A 17,211-nucleotide genomic window follows, 5' to 3' on the forward strand; every position below is an offset into this window, starting at 1 on the left:
AATGGATCCCTTAGGAGTTGGGATACGAATTAGATATATTTACTGACGTAATACACTGTGGCTCTGTTGACCAGGTAGTGAATAAGGTATCTCGCGGTTACTAGACTTAGTTGGTAGCAAGCAGCGTGGAGGTCATGGGACAGACAAACGTCATCCTAAAATGGAAAGGTGAGAGCATGAAGTTTGATATCTGCAGAAACCAGCCACTTTTCTGGTGGGGAACATCATTGGTCCCTGGAAGATCCGGGGGAAGCTGGAAACAGCTTAGTTTGCACGTGTTAATGTGGAGGACTGTTGCATCTCGCACATCAGGGAGAAAGTCTGGGACCAGTTAGTATACAGATTTAAATTCGGAGGTATGAAGACCTCTCAATATGAAGTGCAATGTGATTTCAGTTAATCTTCATTATTCTGAAATGTGAGATTAATTTCAGTTAATCTTCATTATTCTAAAATGTGAGATTAATTTCAGTTAATCTTCATTATTCTAAAATGTGAGATTAATTTCAGTTAATCTTCATTATTCTAAAATGTGAGATTAATTTCAGTTAATCTTCATTATTCTAAAATGTGAGATTTATTTCAGTTAATCTTCATTATTCTGAAATGTGAGATTAATTTCAGATAATCTTCATTATTTCGAAATATGAGATTGATCTCAGTTAATCCTCATTATTCTGAAATGTGAGATTTGTGTCAGATTATTATTTTGGATTCTTGTTTTGATGAATGTTTTGGCATTATCCTTCCGCACAAAATTTCCCAAGAATAATAATTATGCTAATGATTCATCGTAAATGACTAATAATTTGCGAGTCAGAATTTTTTTATTGGGTAATGGTTGAAACAGCAGTCGGCTTCGGAATGAGCAATTATTGCAGCACAGTAGCAATGTTTATTCATGACCTTACGAGTTCAGCATTAAAGACTAGAAGTGTAAGTATGGATGCCACATGTGCGTCAGAACCTGAATGAGGTAATGAACGACTGGCCGAGTACATTTCTTGCGAGCGCAATGACTTACATTGGTTACAAGGGTCTGCCGAGTGCAAACATGGCCACTTGACAAAGTTTACAGAGATTTTGAAAGCTGTTGTCAAGAAGCGTCGTCAGTGGGAAGAGACAGTAGTACGAATATTCCTGGCAGAGGGATGTGGTGTCCACCATGTAAGGTAATAGACAGGAAATCATGGGAAATAAGGGACAGACGAAGGCCTTGGCCTGAACTGGAGTTCAGTCAAGAAGAGTGAAGGAACGAGGCGTTGGAATCCAAAAAGTTGACGATAGCCATGAGTGGCGTTTCTGAGTAAATGCTGGTTTGATTTAAACAAGACTTACCAGCAACACGAAACATGGACGAGTTCTGGCGACTGGCTTCACAATGGAAGCATCGTACCCTAAATAGTACCATCCAACAGAAAGGATCATTATTATCATTTACTGAAACATCAACATCAATATGCAGCATTTCATAAGTCAGTTAAAAACCAAAAAAATCACAATGGCGAAAAAAGGCACAAAAATGCTCAAAAAAGTTCTCGCTCCAATTTTTTTCGATGCAAAAACTACATTCATAATTTCATTCTGTTAAAATCACATTTTTCCCAGGAAAATGAAAATGATTCTTTTTTTTTTCCTTTTTAATTTCTTTTTTTCCTCGCCATTTGCTGTAACAAATTGAGGGAGAAAAAAATTGTGCTTTTGCATAATTGTTCCAAAATGTTACTGACGACGAACTGGAAGTGGGAGGGGTGGTTGCCCGCACCCCTCCCCTGCAACGTCCCTCACCTCCTCTCTTCTATGTTCCCCTACCAAGTTCCCTCATCAGTTAGGTTTCTCCGTACCCCTCCCCCCACCTCCCGCAAGTCCAATGGATCTCCCTCTCCCCCCCCTCCCTAAAAGACAAATTAGAGCCTACTGATTATAAAACTGCAAAGGAAAATGAACGGTTTATGAGCACATAAAAAAATCTGACTCGCAAATTATTATAGTCATTTACGATGGATCATTAGCATAATTAGTATTCTTGGGAAATTTTGTGCTTTTGCTTGTATCATTCAAAATTAGTCAATCATACTTTTCAGTTTTAATTTTCTAATTAACATTAATCATATGCAACCAACATTTGTTTTTTATGACACACGCCAGCCAACCACTTCTCATCTAAAATGAGAATACAGTTTGTGTTGGCACAATCAACAACACATATACTAGTTTTCCTTTAATTTTGCTAAGCAGGACCCAGAATATCAAGAGCAAATTTCAGTCCATGTGAATATGGCAAAATACAAATAATAGGTCTGTAAACATCTTCAAAGTGGGTGGAATATAAATTACTCGGTTGTAAAATATCTTTCGAAGGTTACAATTGCTGGAAGGAATAGGTTAATCACCCACCTTTTTAATATATACATAACATTAAGTTTTACGATCACGTTTGTTCTACTTAGGTATGTATCAGTAATGACAATGCTAGAAGAGGGTCTTGCATACTGTTGAAAACAGTTGCAAACTTAACAATACGGGCAGGCATGATTAAAACTGAACAATACATGCAGGTATGATTATAATCACAAAAAAAGTACAGAATGCACTGCATGTGCGCGAGCAGGTACCGCTTTTACTCTTTAATTTTGGATATCCGCCTTAAAAACAATTATAAGCACTTCATCCAGGTCAGTGTTCAAAATATTTTACAGCAACACTGTTATTCATTTTGTTGGGCATCAGAAAATTGACGTAATCTTTGCATAGTCTGAAACGCCTAAGCTACTACATCGTTGGAAGAAACCTTGGTAAAGTATGTAAAGCAGTGTATTTACTAATTAATATGCACTCTCTCAAATCACATTTTATTACGAGATATTAACTTGATCAAAACTTGGAGTAAAATATCAAGGCTGGAGCAAGAAGAGAAAGGGGAATTAACAGACAAACATTCATAAGACTATTTTCGGAAGCGCAATTTACAAGCAATCAACGATTAACTAATACCATTCACAGGTAAACCTGATCATTTTCACTATCGTCTTACGCTGTCATTCACTGTAGTGATAATCGGATAATCGATGAACTGATATGTTCTCGGTTCATCTGTCGATGACATGTAAATTGGAGATTCCTGAGGTCATTTGTGAATGTCTCTTACCTGTTTACTCCTCCTCTCTTTTTCGCGTTGCTTGTCTTTACTTCAATACAATCTTTGATGAAGTTAATATCCCTAAATTAAATGCAATTTTGTGATATCACTGTCGTAGTAAAAACAGTGCATTACATATTCACCTAAGGTTGCAACTGATGGTGAACGATAGCCACTTGCCCACTATGAAAACAGCGGACAAACACACAGACATAATCACATACACTTCTTTCATGTTTCATCATTCTTACCTGTATTGTTGCAGTCACTCTTGAATTTACCTGCTTATAAGACCCTCCTCAAAACTTACAATGAAATAATGGTGCATAACAAGGTCAAGAAAGAAGAGGCAGATTTTCACGCAAATGCTACACCAGCTCTGGGGTGTCGTATTGCCTAAAATACCGGGTCTTACTCAACGGATTTCGTTACTTATCGGGAGGACAGACCCCGAACTACTGATAAAAGTTGTCTTACCAGTGTATGTATATACTGTATATGTATAATGTATATATACATATACAGATATATATCTTTTTTATACATATCCATGTAGTATATATTTATATATAAATACACACATATATTATATCATATATATAAAATGCAACTATACCTTGTATTTGGTTTGTTTGTTTGTATGGTGTTTTTACGTTGCATGGAACCAGTGGTTATTCAGCAACGTGACTAACGGCTTTACGTGACTTCCGAACTTTGTATTTGGAGGTCATAACATCTGCCTCTCCAACAAGAGAACCAGAGTTCGATTCCTCGGTGAGGTAAAGCGCTCGATATCCCTTCTGTGTTCGCTAATACCAAAGGTCTTCTATGGACCTATACAACCACTTACGCACCTACTCAAGTTAGTCGGCTTGGGGTAGGATACATTCAGGTTGGAGAACAGCATGGGCTCGCAACCTCATCCAGAAACAACCCACCCCCGGGCCACAACTCTACTCTCGATCCAGAGAACCTGTTATCCCATCTCCTTCGTCCCCGTAGAGGTTGACTCAACAAACGGAACTCTTAACAACGAAGCAAGAAAACAACGATAAAGCAAATGTAATTATAAAGAAAATCATTAAACGCTTTGACGTCCCATTTCCTTTCTTTATTAAAATCAATCCAACTCTCTCTCTCTCTCTCTCTCTCTCTCTCTCTCTCTTCCCCTTCAGCGTTTCTTTCCACGACTCCTTTCATAAATATGAACACAGTGGATTACCGCTAATTAGCCTGTGGTAAGCTATACAGAAAATCATTAGTCAATAAAAGCTTTTCCCTTTGTTGTTGTTGTTTTTTTTTTCTTCCGAGTCTCCGAGCTGAACGCTTATCAATGTCTCTGGTGTATTGGGAGAAGAAAGCAATAATAATGATGATGTTCAGACAATACGAGTAAGTTATTAACGAGTTATTAGTCTAACATCAACGCACGGATTAATAACAATTATCCTAATTATCGCAGTCCCTCCTTTTCATCAAATTTTCTCTTTGTTTCGTTTGCCGGGTTATTTTTCCATTCGTGTATGATACAGACGCGGAGTGTGTTACCTTCAAGTCCTCTCTCTCTCTCTCTCTCTCTCTCTCTCTCTATCTATGTGTGTGTGTGTGTGCTTTGTTTAAACAATTGCGTTTGTTGCGTTCCTCTCTCTCTCTCTCTTTTCTGGAAACCAATTTTTTTCCCGTGATTAACTTCGGGGCTTATAAACCTTGAGCCTAGTTCGAGATTTAACGGAGATTTTCCCCCCAAAACCATTATGTCTTTTTTTTTATTTCTAAAATTTTTAAAATTTTTCCATTTCTCTCATCGATCTCTCATCGCTCTCGTCTTCTCTCCTTCTCTCTCTCTCTCTCTCTCGTCTGATGTGCAAAGTTAACCAACGACACGAGCGGCAATCGCATTTTTCTTTGCAACTTCCACCAGCTTTCGCTACGATAGGCAACCTGTGTTTACTTTTTTTTTTTTTTTTCGTTTTTTAAAACCTCCCTCCCTCCCGTTCTTTTTTTCTTTACAATTTTTCGCACACACGTTTCTTTTCGGTCAAGCTCCACGAGCAGCGTTATGGTAGTTTTCAAAGAAAATTCCTTCGCATTAAGTGAGAATCTTGGGTAATATCTTAGAAAGATGTCGGGGAAAAAAAGTTAATCACACTGAGGTCGAAGGCGTCTAAGTTTTTACAGCGAAAAAAATAAGACTTGTTTCAACGCCCACCTTTCCTTTTCTCTTTTCTTTCAACACCTCATTGCACTCTCTCTCTCTCTCTCTCTCTCTCTCTCTCTCTCTCTCTCTCTCCTGAACCTTTAACATTCACACCCTTTGTTCAAAACGCCTAATATTTTCCTACCACCTTCTATGCTTCTTGTATCCGTAATACTTAATGTGCATCTCGTATATAAATTGATTCCTACAACAATACTTCCAGGTATCTCATCCGCATTTCTATTCAACTTCAACGTTTAAGTGATGGTAGGGAACAGGGAAATTCAAATATTAAATGTTTAAATTTTAAGTCCCAGATGATACCGTAATGTTCTCGCCCCGCAAACACTGACAAAGCTACTTCCTCTAAAGATCGTGACGCCTAAGAACACGGAGGTAGATCCAGAGTTCTGGAGTTTTGCGATGAAGTGAAGGGGCTAAACGATAAGATAAACTGATTTTGGGTTTAAGTTTTCTAAACAGAGACTGAAATGATGGGAGCCTGATGAGAGGATACTGAACACGGTCCTTGTCTTGAGACCTGTTCCCGTCTACTGACCTACAGAGCATTTAAATAATACAGAAAAATAAAGAGCGAGAACAGTTATGAGTTAGTCCAAAGCATTAGTAACAGGCTTGCTAAAGGTGAATATAGTTTGATAATGTTTGATACAAGACTGTACATTTTCCATATACTAACGCTGCAACAATTCGTTAGAGATTTTACACATATACCAAAACAACATACAAACTTCATCTGGGCAGACTTCACTTCTGCTACCATGACAGAGCAATGCGATTACAAATTGACGATAGAATACTGTTAGGAGAGACCATTTGTTTTAATATTCCGATATTAGTAATATATAAATGATATCTGAGTATAAAAATACAGTGCCGTATTTGAAAAGATCGACCAAAGGCGCCGGATAGATCATGATACAACTGAAAAGGTCATGGCGGGTTATCAAGGGAAATAACTTTGTAAAATCGTATCAAAGCAAAGAAAAACTGGGAAAGGAGTGAAAAGCTTTGACGAAAGTAAATTACGAAAGGAAAAATGCCACGTGGATTACCACCTAATTTCACTCGGCAGATAATGCAACGTTAACCAAAGAGGAAAAGTACACTTTCTGCAGAACGTTGTAATTCAAGTGAATTATGTCTTAAAGAGCATACGATGAAGAGCAAATGCATTTGAAAACTTTCAATCAGGAGGGCAGAGATCGGCTTGTGTCAAGAGATTGCAAGACAAATTATAAGTATACCATATGAGATGTTCTGCCTGCCATGATAAAACGCAGTTCAAAACAGGGTACAAGACAGACAAAATCCTGTTCCAAAAAATGTTTAGACAACTTAAGAACTTGACTGAATATGCTTGAAGGGCGCTCATTAATTTTGGCTGCCTGCTAAACATAAACAAGACCATGTTCTGCATTTCTGATATAATAAAACTGTCAAATACCAATAAGTACTTCCATACTTGTTTGTACACGGGTATTCATTAATATTACTCTCATGATAAACTTCGTCGAGTTTTATTATTTGGACCAATTTAGCATCAAAAGTGGATAAAAATATTGTCTAAAAAAGTATAAAAATAAACGGAATAAAAAGAAAGAGAGAGAAAAAAAAAAGGAACGGAGAAAGACCAAGTGGGAATTTCCAGGTAAATCGGGAATCGGATAAAGTTACGGTGTGGGATGGAAGGGGGAACATTCGGTAGGAGGAGGGACTGCTAAAAGATTGGGAAAAAATGTAAACATTTCAACTCAGAGAGAGAGAGAGAGAGAAGAGAGAGAGAGAGAGAGAGAGAGAGAGAGAGAGACTTACCTTCTACGAGAAAAGCGCCCTCGCTGGTCGCCAGCAGTAGCCTGTTCTCCCCCCAGGAGTCGCCACACACCACCTCGTAGGGGAAGTCTGGGTAGCAGCACTGTGGTTCCCAAGGCTGTTGGTGAACAAAACTGATGACAACGGGTATTCCTAGGGCATCTGATAATTATGGCCCCATCCCTACCCTCCCTTTTTATAAGCAAACAACTATTTTTGCATGATATGGATAAGTCTTGAGATACTGGAATGAATTCGATGTGATTTGCAACACTGGAATAATAATAATAATAATAATAATAATAATAATAATAATAATAATAATAATAATAATAATAATAATAATAATGATTAATGAAATTCGATAAAGGTACACACACAAGACATTTTATAATAGCAAATTAACCCTACGCTTACTGCACACCTAACTAGAATCTAACATTATTTTAACAGTTTTCTAAATTACTTATTATAATCAAGATACAGTCCCGCCTAGCATGCATTACGAGAAAACTAAACTGAGTGAAATACAGCAAACACTGCATCCTAATAGGTCACTTACTTCACAGTCTTTCTGAAAGCCATTTTGCCAAATTAGAATAGTGGGAATGACTGTTTATAAGGTAGGACTGATTAAGTTTTACAAAGGATCGTTACAGCTGAACAAATCTAAGATTTTTAGGAGGACATTTTCCTAAGGATAAGCTACACAATACTCTTTTTTTTTTTTTTTAGGACTTTTTCCTAAGGATATGCTACACCATACTCTAAGAAATTATTGAGAAGTTCATTTCATTACCTACTGTACTATCAAGGATGTAATATGATATGATGAGTGCACTTAGATTGCTTGATCATGATTTATGAAAATGCGTTAATTCTCTCGTTGAAGAATTGATCGATCTTTTAATGAAAACCCATGAAAAATTTTACAATTTCACTGGAAAAAATGGGAGCCAATTCACTGAAAATACACACTTCAAACGTAAAAATAATAATAATAAAAAACACTTCTCGTTAAAAATCAACAATTAAAAAAATACAAACCATCTCACTGAAAAATCACATTTCATCAAAACGATAACACAAAAAATATTCACAAATACATCAAAATACACCAGAATGACAATCGCCTGAGGAATACTTACCACAAAAAGAAAAAAGTGAAACTTGTGACAAAAATACAAAACACTTAGCCATATGCCTTGAATAAGGGTATATATAGATATATAAAAAATAACAGCCCACGACAACAAACCGACACTTTTTATTAGACAACCTGCCTCGTTTTCACTTTGTTACCATCACGAAAGCACAGTTTACACCAATAGTTGTGTGCACATGTCTATTAAGAAAATTCCTTATATGTACGTCTCCAGTATAAAAGGCCCATTGAAACACTCTGTTTTACAGTTTCGGTGGACTAACTTCCACCCTTATCACGTTCACTACTTGATAAGGGTGGAAGTAAGTCCACCGAAATAGAGGCCTTAGCTTTGCAACAAGTGTGTTTTAATGGACCTTTTATACTCGAGACGTATCTTGTTTTAACAGAAGAATTTATTTACATATGTATATACGTATATACATTTATATACATGTATATATGCACATACTACATACATACATACATACATACGTATATATATATATATATATATATATATATATATATATATATATATATATATATATATATATATATATATATATACATATATACATATATATATATATTACGTATATTATATACGATCGTGCGCACAAATGAAAGCAAACATCAAGCGAAGCACTTAAACAGTAAGACCCAATAAAAGATTTGCGACATGCCAATTAACCCCCACTTTCTTCAAAAGAAAACCTTATTATACTGTGATTATTTAATATTCAATTGTTATTAAAAAAAAAAGTAAGTAAAAAGATCACCGAACAGGGAACCTGCAAGTATAACATCCGGTAACTGAAACAAGAGTATACAGCAGTTGGATATATATATAATATTGTACGCTACTAGCTATAGTGGTCCAGTGGTTTCTAGAGACTTAATTAGAGTCAAGAGGTGGGAAACTGTCATTTACCCGAAGCTTCTGGGTGTGAAAGACGGGGAAATATATAAATATATATACATATTATAATACGTGTACGCTACTTTAGATATATGTGGTCCAGTGGTTCTAGAGACTTAATTAGAGTCAAGAGGTGGGAAACTGTCTATTTACCCGATAGCTTCCTGGGTGAAGACGGGTGAGAAATATATAAATATATAATAATATATATATATATATATATATATATAATATATATATATATTAACTAGCACATACACAATTGTTCCGTGCAATAGTACAATTACTTAAAAGGACCTCATAACATAATGGTGTCTAGCGGGGATATTTATTCAAAAAAATTTACAAGCTTGCAAGGACAAATAGTCCTCATTATTAAGTATCCGCGAAATGACCGAATGGGTAGCCAGCTGTATTTATGTGTGTGCTGCTATAAATAAATAAATAAATATATATATATATATATATATATATATATATATATATATATATGTATACATACATACATACATACATATACTATATATATATATATATATATATAATATATATATATATATATATATATATATATATATATATATATATACATATATATATATATATATATATATATATATATATATATATATATATATATGTATACATACACACATATATATATACATACACGCACACAATCCTAACAGATCTTCATAACAAAAGTCATGTTTTCCCATAATGATAACAACACCAATTACCGAGCTACGTTCTGAACAATCATAAACGGGCCTCGGGTTCGCAAGCGCTCGTGAAATCCATCGCTTTACATCGCTTTAAAATGTTGGGTAAGGATTCCATTCAAGGAGATGTTCTCTCCACAAAATGCTCAACGGCAACCACGCCTTTCGATGTGACTGACTTATTAAAAGCCTCTAGTTCTCGAAGAATCCCGACACCGCCCCTCTCTCTCTCCTTACAACGAATTTGATTGTCTATTGATAAGCCAGTCACAGGGCTGGAAACTCTCTGTCTCTCTCGAGAGTTCAAATGGGTAGGATGTATGAGCCACCTCTCCTGGGGGGATACTTTTGAAAGACGTGTCCCTCAAGAGAGGTGGAACATACATCCTACCCATGTGAACTCTCTCTCTCTCTCGAGAGAGTTTCCAGCCCTGTGATTAGCTTTATCAATAGCCAATCAGGAGTGTCGTAAGGGACTGGCCTAGACATCAAATGCACGGTTGCTGTGAATCTACTATAATCACCGTGACTCATTATTATTGTTATTATTATTATTATTTATGTCTATGCTGGAAGAAGACCTTCATTAATACAGGTGTTATTGAAAATAATGGCTATTTCAGCCGCGTTTATTTTGTACAGAATTTTCTCTATTCTTCTTCTTACTGACTTTTCTTCTGTACGCATATTGGCTATTAAAACGACAAATGGGGGATTCATGTAAAAAACGTGGTATTTGTCACATTGAATATATTTGCACAATGAAAAAAAAAACTGGAAAACTGAAGCTTAAGTGAAATCCTTTCAAAGGAAAATCTTATAAAATTTGAACAAATATTCAGTGATAAACTTTCATGTTTATATGCATGCGATAATATTACCTTAATAAATCTATATACGGACAAGCGTAATGAGGTAAGTGTCTGACATCATTATAATTTCATATCAAACGCACTCCCACAAATACCTGACATCACCAAATTTACGGGTGCAAATTCTATACATTGTTATAACTACAAAAATTCAATAAACGTAAAACTGGGCATAATTAAAATGAAACGAGGAGAGACTTGGGTATGATTTCCCAACTATAAAAGCGGGCGTACACGAAGGTATAATGCTTGTGTAATAAACATTAAATGTTTACAGGTGACACTGCAGTACGTTTCTGTACATTTACCAACTGCGGATGAAAAATTGATTAGACTGCGATAATAAAAAATAATTTCAAACGAGACGGATTAAAAGCTTCGCTGGAAAATGAAGCACGCGAGTCCTAAAGAGGGAACGTATTGAATAATTTCGATGAACATGGAATAAAATCGTTTGTCGAGTATCAAGGACGTGAAGTAGAGCAGATTGTGATTTCTTCAGAGCGAATCGAATTTCTCATACGGGGAAATAAAGCTTGTGAGATCATGTAACACGGGAAAGGACAAAAGAAACGAACAAACATTCTGTCAAGTCTCCGTGGCTTTTACTATTGACATGGTAAGGGTGATGAAAAGACCAGTGTGAATGGAAGTATGCATTTGAGAGAGAGAGAGAGAGATGTGTTCTGAAAGAATAGTACAAAAAACAACTTGAAACTCGAATGGTTTTTATTCGCAAGAGTAGGAGCTTCTAACGAGTGTCAGCAAGAATGAGGACGCTAGAAAAGCAAGTACAAGAATACGAGCCATGTAAACGGAGAGATAAATATGACGGAAGAATAATATCAGCGGTTGACTTCTGGTAAACTGAATGACGAGGCTAATTGGCAAAAAAGTGACGCAAGAGAGGGAGCTTGGATCCAGGTGGGAAGTGACTATGGAACAACTTATTTTAAAGGTTACTCAATGTGAACTGCAGATAGATAGCATATAAGCAATTAAAGTGAATCGTCTGTGAGGTATATATCGATTAAGCAGGGTTGAAAAGATATTGAACACTTTGGCAATAATTTACTGAAAAAAGTGGCATGGGTAACAAAATAGTCTGAATGTAGTCTGATTATGTAGCGCAAGGGACTGGTGAAAATGCTACTTAAGTCTTGGGTGTGTGTGTGTGTGTGTGTGTGTGTGTGTGTGATGAAAAAGGCCCCAGGAAACATGAGTGCGCGCGTTTGACACAATTGACATAATAGCGTATGACGAAATCGTAATCATCCACATAGGTTCCAACGAACGAGGATCATGACCTAGAATTCAGGAAATAAGTTGAAGGTAGCTGAACCGAAGATGGATATAGCTTTTTTTTTTTTTTTTTTTTTTTTTTTTTTTTTTTAACGACACATTGATGACATAAACACGTTCAACACCTTTCGATAAGTAGACTCTTGTATCACGATCCATAAACATTTTTTTTAAACAGTTTTTCCTTAAACATTTAGGTTTCTATACTTTCTGCTAATATTAAAAAAAAAAAAGATTCACAGCACAAAATACAATAAGATATGCAAGCTGAAATCGAATAGAATGGGATTAATAATAAAACTACCAATGAGATAAGAAATGCTAGGAAAGGAGACGAAGGCTTGGGGGTTAGTGGGGGGAGGGAAAAGTCATGCACAATCCCAGTTAAAGGAAAACGACCAACATGCAGCAGAGGTTCGACATATTGCCCAACATGCAACGCCAGTCATGTCCATCAATGACAAAGTGGCATTACAACACTGATGATACAATAAAAATTACTACAGGTATGAGATTTACTGGCGACACATCAAATGGTTAGCTAAGATAAAAGGGCAAATCACGACATACGTGGGAGATGATGCTTGTAAAGAGAGAGAGAGAGAGAGGAGAGAGAGAGAGAGAGAGAGAGAGAGAGAGATAATGGCTATCATAATGCATACACTAAATAAAATGCATTTGCATGTAAAGATATTCTATTCGTAACAGAAGACTCGGAAATAAAACAGGAATCGGAATCAAAATGCAACCAGTAAGGACTGAAGAGGAATTGGGGGAGGAGGAGTAGGAGGAGGAGGAGGAGGAGGAGGAGGAGGAGGAGTTACAAGGATTAGGATGTCACAAAGACTTGTTAGTCCATCCGAGGAGACATCGTGTGCTCACTTTATCTGTAAGAGCAGGTTTTACTGTGCATTCACAGTGTCCTAATGATTTTGTCTAACTTTCTTTAAAACTCTTCTACACTGTTGGTGTTTACAACTTCTAGTGGTGGTGGTGGTGGTGGAGGAGGAGGAGGAGGGGGAGGAGGGTGGCATGCAATATGAGACAGCTATAGACAGACGGACAGACATAAACAGACAGTCAAAGATACAGACCATAAACGGAGGAAGGACAGACAGTCCAAAGAGTAGTTGGTGGCAGAGGTCTGAGCAAACCTACCCTAGCATGAAGAGCAGTAGTCGAATTGGAGGGGGAGCCCCCTCCTGATCCATCTGTTAACTGGGGGGACACCACAGGAAGGGAGAAGAAGAAGTACGTAGTAGTAGTGGAAGGCAATGGTTCACTCATTTAAATAAAAAAAAGAAGGTTAAAATTCGATATATATAAAGAGAGACAAAAGGGGAATTTCATGATGCAACAATCAAAGGGTCGTCGCAGGATTAAAAAACACGTTCCATTTTCCAGGTTGGTCTCAGGAGACATTCCTAACGCGACTACATTGAAATTCCCACGGTTATCTTGTACAATGAAGATTTCTTGAAAGTTGCAACGAACGCAAGCCAAAAATGTTGCTACGCGCGCGCGTGCGTCTACATGGAAAGAAAGGAGAGAGAAACGAGAGAAGAGGAAAGGATATAAGGGTTTTCTTAATTTGCCCCAACAGTTTCGCCGGAAGAGGCCTGATGGAGGGCGAACTGTTAGGGCAAATGAAGACCTGTATTTCCTTTCTTCGGCTTTTTCCTCCCCTTTCTTTTCATGGGTGAGTACATATATTCATATTTCATCACCGTGACTGACAAAAATACAATTGTGCGTATGCATGTATGTAACGTATGCATATGTATGAGTATGTGCGTGAAATGTGCATTACAGATCCTTGTGCATATGTGCCTTACAATAAAAGCAAACTTGTCCATAACAGGGCAAGTCTTGATGAAATACGTACTTTTAATATTTTTCTCTTCAATATTCACTTAATACTGTACGCACTGGACAGTACTGTGCAATATCAAGAAATCTTTATGTACACTGCTAGTGTAAAAAAGTTAGGGAAAGAAAACATATCTAACAAATAATGAAACAGCAAGTATAACACCTCGAGACATTAATTTGCTCATTATTTTTTGTCAGGACGAGGAGTGATGGCAAAGGTTCAGAAATTCACAAAGAAAAACTAATGTAAACAAAGGGATATATACACAAATAACAAATAGGATATAATTTGTCTCAAGAGGATGAGCTGAAAAATCTTAAGACTACGTGCCGACAGCTACAATACATGGAGAGCCCAAGATATCCTCAGCTGTATCACAAATACCAGAATCTGGTTCATTTTTCGAAACGATTGGTGCATTGTGCAACGAAACCCAAAACTCTTGGGATTAATATTTCAAAACTGAATTATACAACTTGATCATTCACATGTTTCCATGTTAATGATCAAGTTTCGCAAAGTTTTGGAACCGAAGAAAATTCACTGCATTTCTAAGACTTAAATATTTGAGCCGTAGTCTTAGTCATTTGCAAGGTCTGCTCCGCACTTTGTCCTAAACTGTTCTGAGGATCAGCTTCTTGCTTCCAAAGATTTATTAGAACTTGCTCTGAGTGCACTTGAAATACTTTTTTTATCTTTTTGTCCAATTCCTCAAAACTTCCCTGTTAAAGATTTACGCATTTTAGAAAACCGCTAGCAATGGCGGCCTATGCCTTTTGGAACATATCGGAAAATCAGCTTTGGCTGTAAAAACCTTTTTTAGTTTTCATTATGAAAATCACCATTACAAATTTTGAAAACTTGTCAAAATATCGGCTAAGTAAAGTTTATACAAGCAGTGATGAGAACCAACTCTTGAGTCTATATAACATAAGGAAATATAAGTATTTTTCTTGTACATCACTAAATAGTAAACCAGCATATTTTTCACAATCGTCAAATAACGATACTTGAATCCTTCGTACAATATCCTGAACGTCCAGTATAATTTGTCCAAATATAAACAAAATCTTACAAATGGAAATATTCCTTTGCTTACCTCTATTTCCTATTTATTGGAATCCTATAAAATAATACCACTAAGTGAAACCATTCACTATGACTTTTAATCATAATGAAACTCGAGAATCATCCTGTATTCCAAAAGGACACATTACCTAAACTCTCTCTCTCTCTCTCTCTCCTCTCCTCTCTCTCTCTCTCTCTTAAAACAAAAAATATGTAAAGGCTAATATACTATAATTTTTAATTATAAAACTTTTTACCTACTTTCTCCACATCCCAACTCGAACTGGGAAAAATTGTCCTACACAGATGCATATCCTTTCTGCAGACTTCTAAAGAAAGAAAGAAGAAAAAAAAAAGAGACTTGTACGGGAGGGAACAGAGTCCCGGTTACTTCTGGTTCTTGAAACGCCCCGGGGAACCTATGTGCAACTTTTATTACGAATTACATTTACAATATTTCCCAAGTTTTCGCTCTATAAGCGAAAAGTCGAAAACCGGAGACATACACAAACACATATACTACGTACGAGCACACAAACACATTGCGAGATAGGGTCGACAAAACTTTATTAATTTCAACTCTCTGCTGTGTCCAGTTTCGTTTTGCATTCAGGATCGACGGCATGAAACCAAAACAAACATCTTCATTCTAATCTGAGGTCACCACGATCCCAAAGTCACTGCGCAATACAGGGTGTCCATAAAGTCCCAGTACCATTACAAGTATTTATTGATTGTAATGGTACTGAGACTTTATGGACATCCTGTTATTTATACGTATATATAGAATATAGGGACTTTATGGACACCCTGTTATTTATGTATATAATATATATAGATATGACGACCGACATCCCAGGCATTCTCACGCCTCTACCTAACCACACCAAGGGATTCCCATTAACATGAGAAAAGAGGAGAAAGAGGGGAAGGAAGGAATGGAGGGGGAATGACAAAAAAAAGTCAAAGAAGAAAAGAGGGGAAAGGATAAAAGCGAGGACGGGTAAAAAGGGAAATGGGGAAACTGAAAGGTAAGGGGAAAAAAGAAGAGAAGGGGTTGGGAGCCCCGAACCTGAAGCATCTAGACCAAGCTTTCTTTGGCCATGCCCCCACCTAATCACCTCTAGAACCCCGATGCACCCTGTGGTGATATACAGGGTGTCCGTAAAGTCCCAGTACCATTAAAAGTAAAAAATACTTGTAATGGTACTAGGACTTTATGAACACCTTGTACAATTTTTATATATACACGAGGTGGATGTTAACTTGGTTTAACCATTCTCGAATTGGCCAGCCCCTTAAATATCAAATTACCACCTGGGGCGCATACACCCCACGTTGGTAACCACTGCATATACCTGTTGAAGGATGGGAGAGCGTGAGAAAATGGGGAAACAGAAGCAGAAAAGAATCCCAAAACCTGACATACAGCCAGATCAAGAAGGTCTTCTGTAACTGACGATTCATTGGAATCAGTAAATGAAAAAAAAGTGTCTCAATATCACATGAAGTCTATGAAAAGGAAAACATTATACGAAAAAAGGTTCATCTTATCATCCTCGCTTCCTACATATACTTCGACAACACTCGGATTAACTTCTGGAGAAAAGGAATGAAATAGACATTTTCTCATTTTCCTCTTCCTTTGAAGGACTCCTCGCTGCAGTAAGCGAGGGCGAATAATTTCCACTATGAAGAAACACAAACAGTCCTCTTCTATATAGGCAAGAAAGGACCTTCTTGAGGTAATGAATAACAACCGAATCTCCTTGCTGCCTAAGAGCAAAATATAGAGCTACTCTGCAGATATTGCATAATAGGATACACAAGACCCCAACTGGTACATTACGGAAACACAGAATCAACTTGCTATATAACTGAAAATACAGAAATCCTTCGTTTGCTATATAAATGCCACACACAGACACACACACACCTACACAAGAATCCCTTTGACACATATCAGGGAACAGATTCCCAATGCTTCGTTACAATCAATGCAGAATCCCATTTCTGCACAAAGAGAGCCCAGAATCAACTTGCTTCAGAGAGGGACCCAAAGTTCCCATGTGCATAAAGAGAAAACAGGACGCCCTTCCTGTTCAAGGGAAAATAAAGTTAATTAATCTTCTTTTATGC

At 36.9% G+C, this 17,211-nt stretch overlaps 1 protein-coding gene across 1 annotated transcript in view; it reads right to left on the minus strand.

The window, feature by feature from the left end:
* Positions 1–17,211, minus strand: part of LOC135221821 (GTPase-activating Rap/Ran-GAP domain-like protein 3) — a 967,251-nt gene that overhangs the window by 37,205 nt on the left and 912,835 nt on the right. Inside the window, 2 exon segments of the mRNA XM_064259719.1 lie at positions 7,173–7,287; positions 13,290–13,349. Of these exon segments, the coding sequence (XP_064115789.1) occupies positions 7,173–7,287; positions 13,290–13,349 (175 nt within the window).

The sequence above is a fragment of the Macrobrachium nipponense genome, chromosome 3 (assembly GCF_015104395.2).
Source record: "Macrobrachium nipponense isolate FS-2020 chromosome 3, ASM1510439v2, whole genome shotgun sequence".
Classification (NCBI taxonomy): Eukaryota; Metazoa; Arthropoda; class Malacostraca; order Decapoda; family Palaemonidae; genus Macrobrachium; species Macrobrachium nipponense.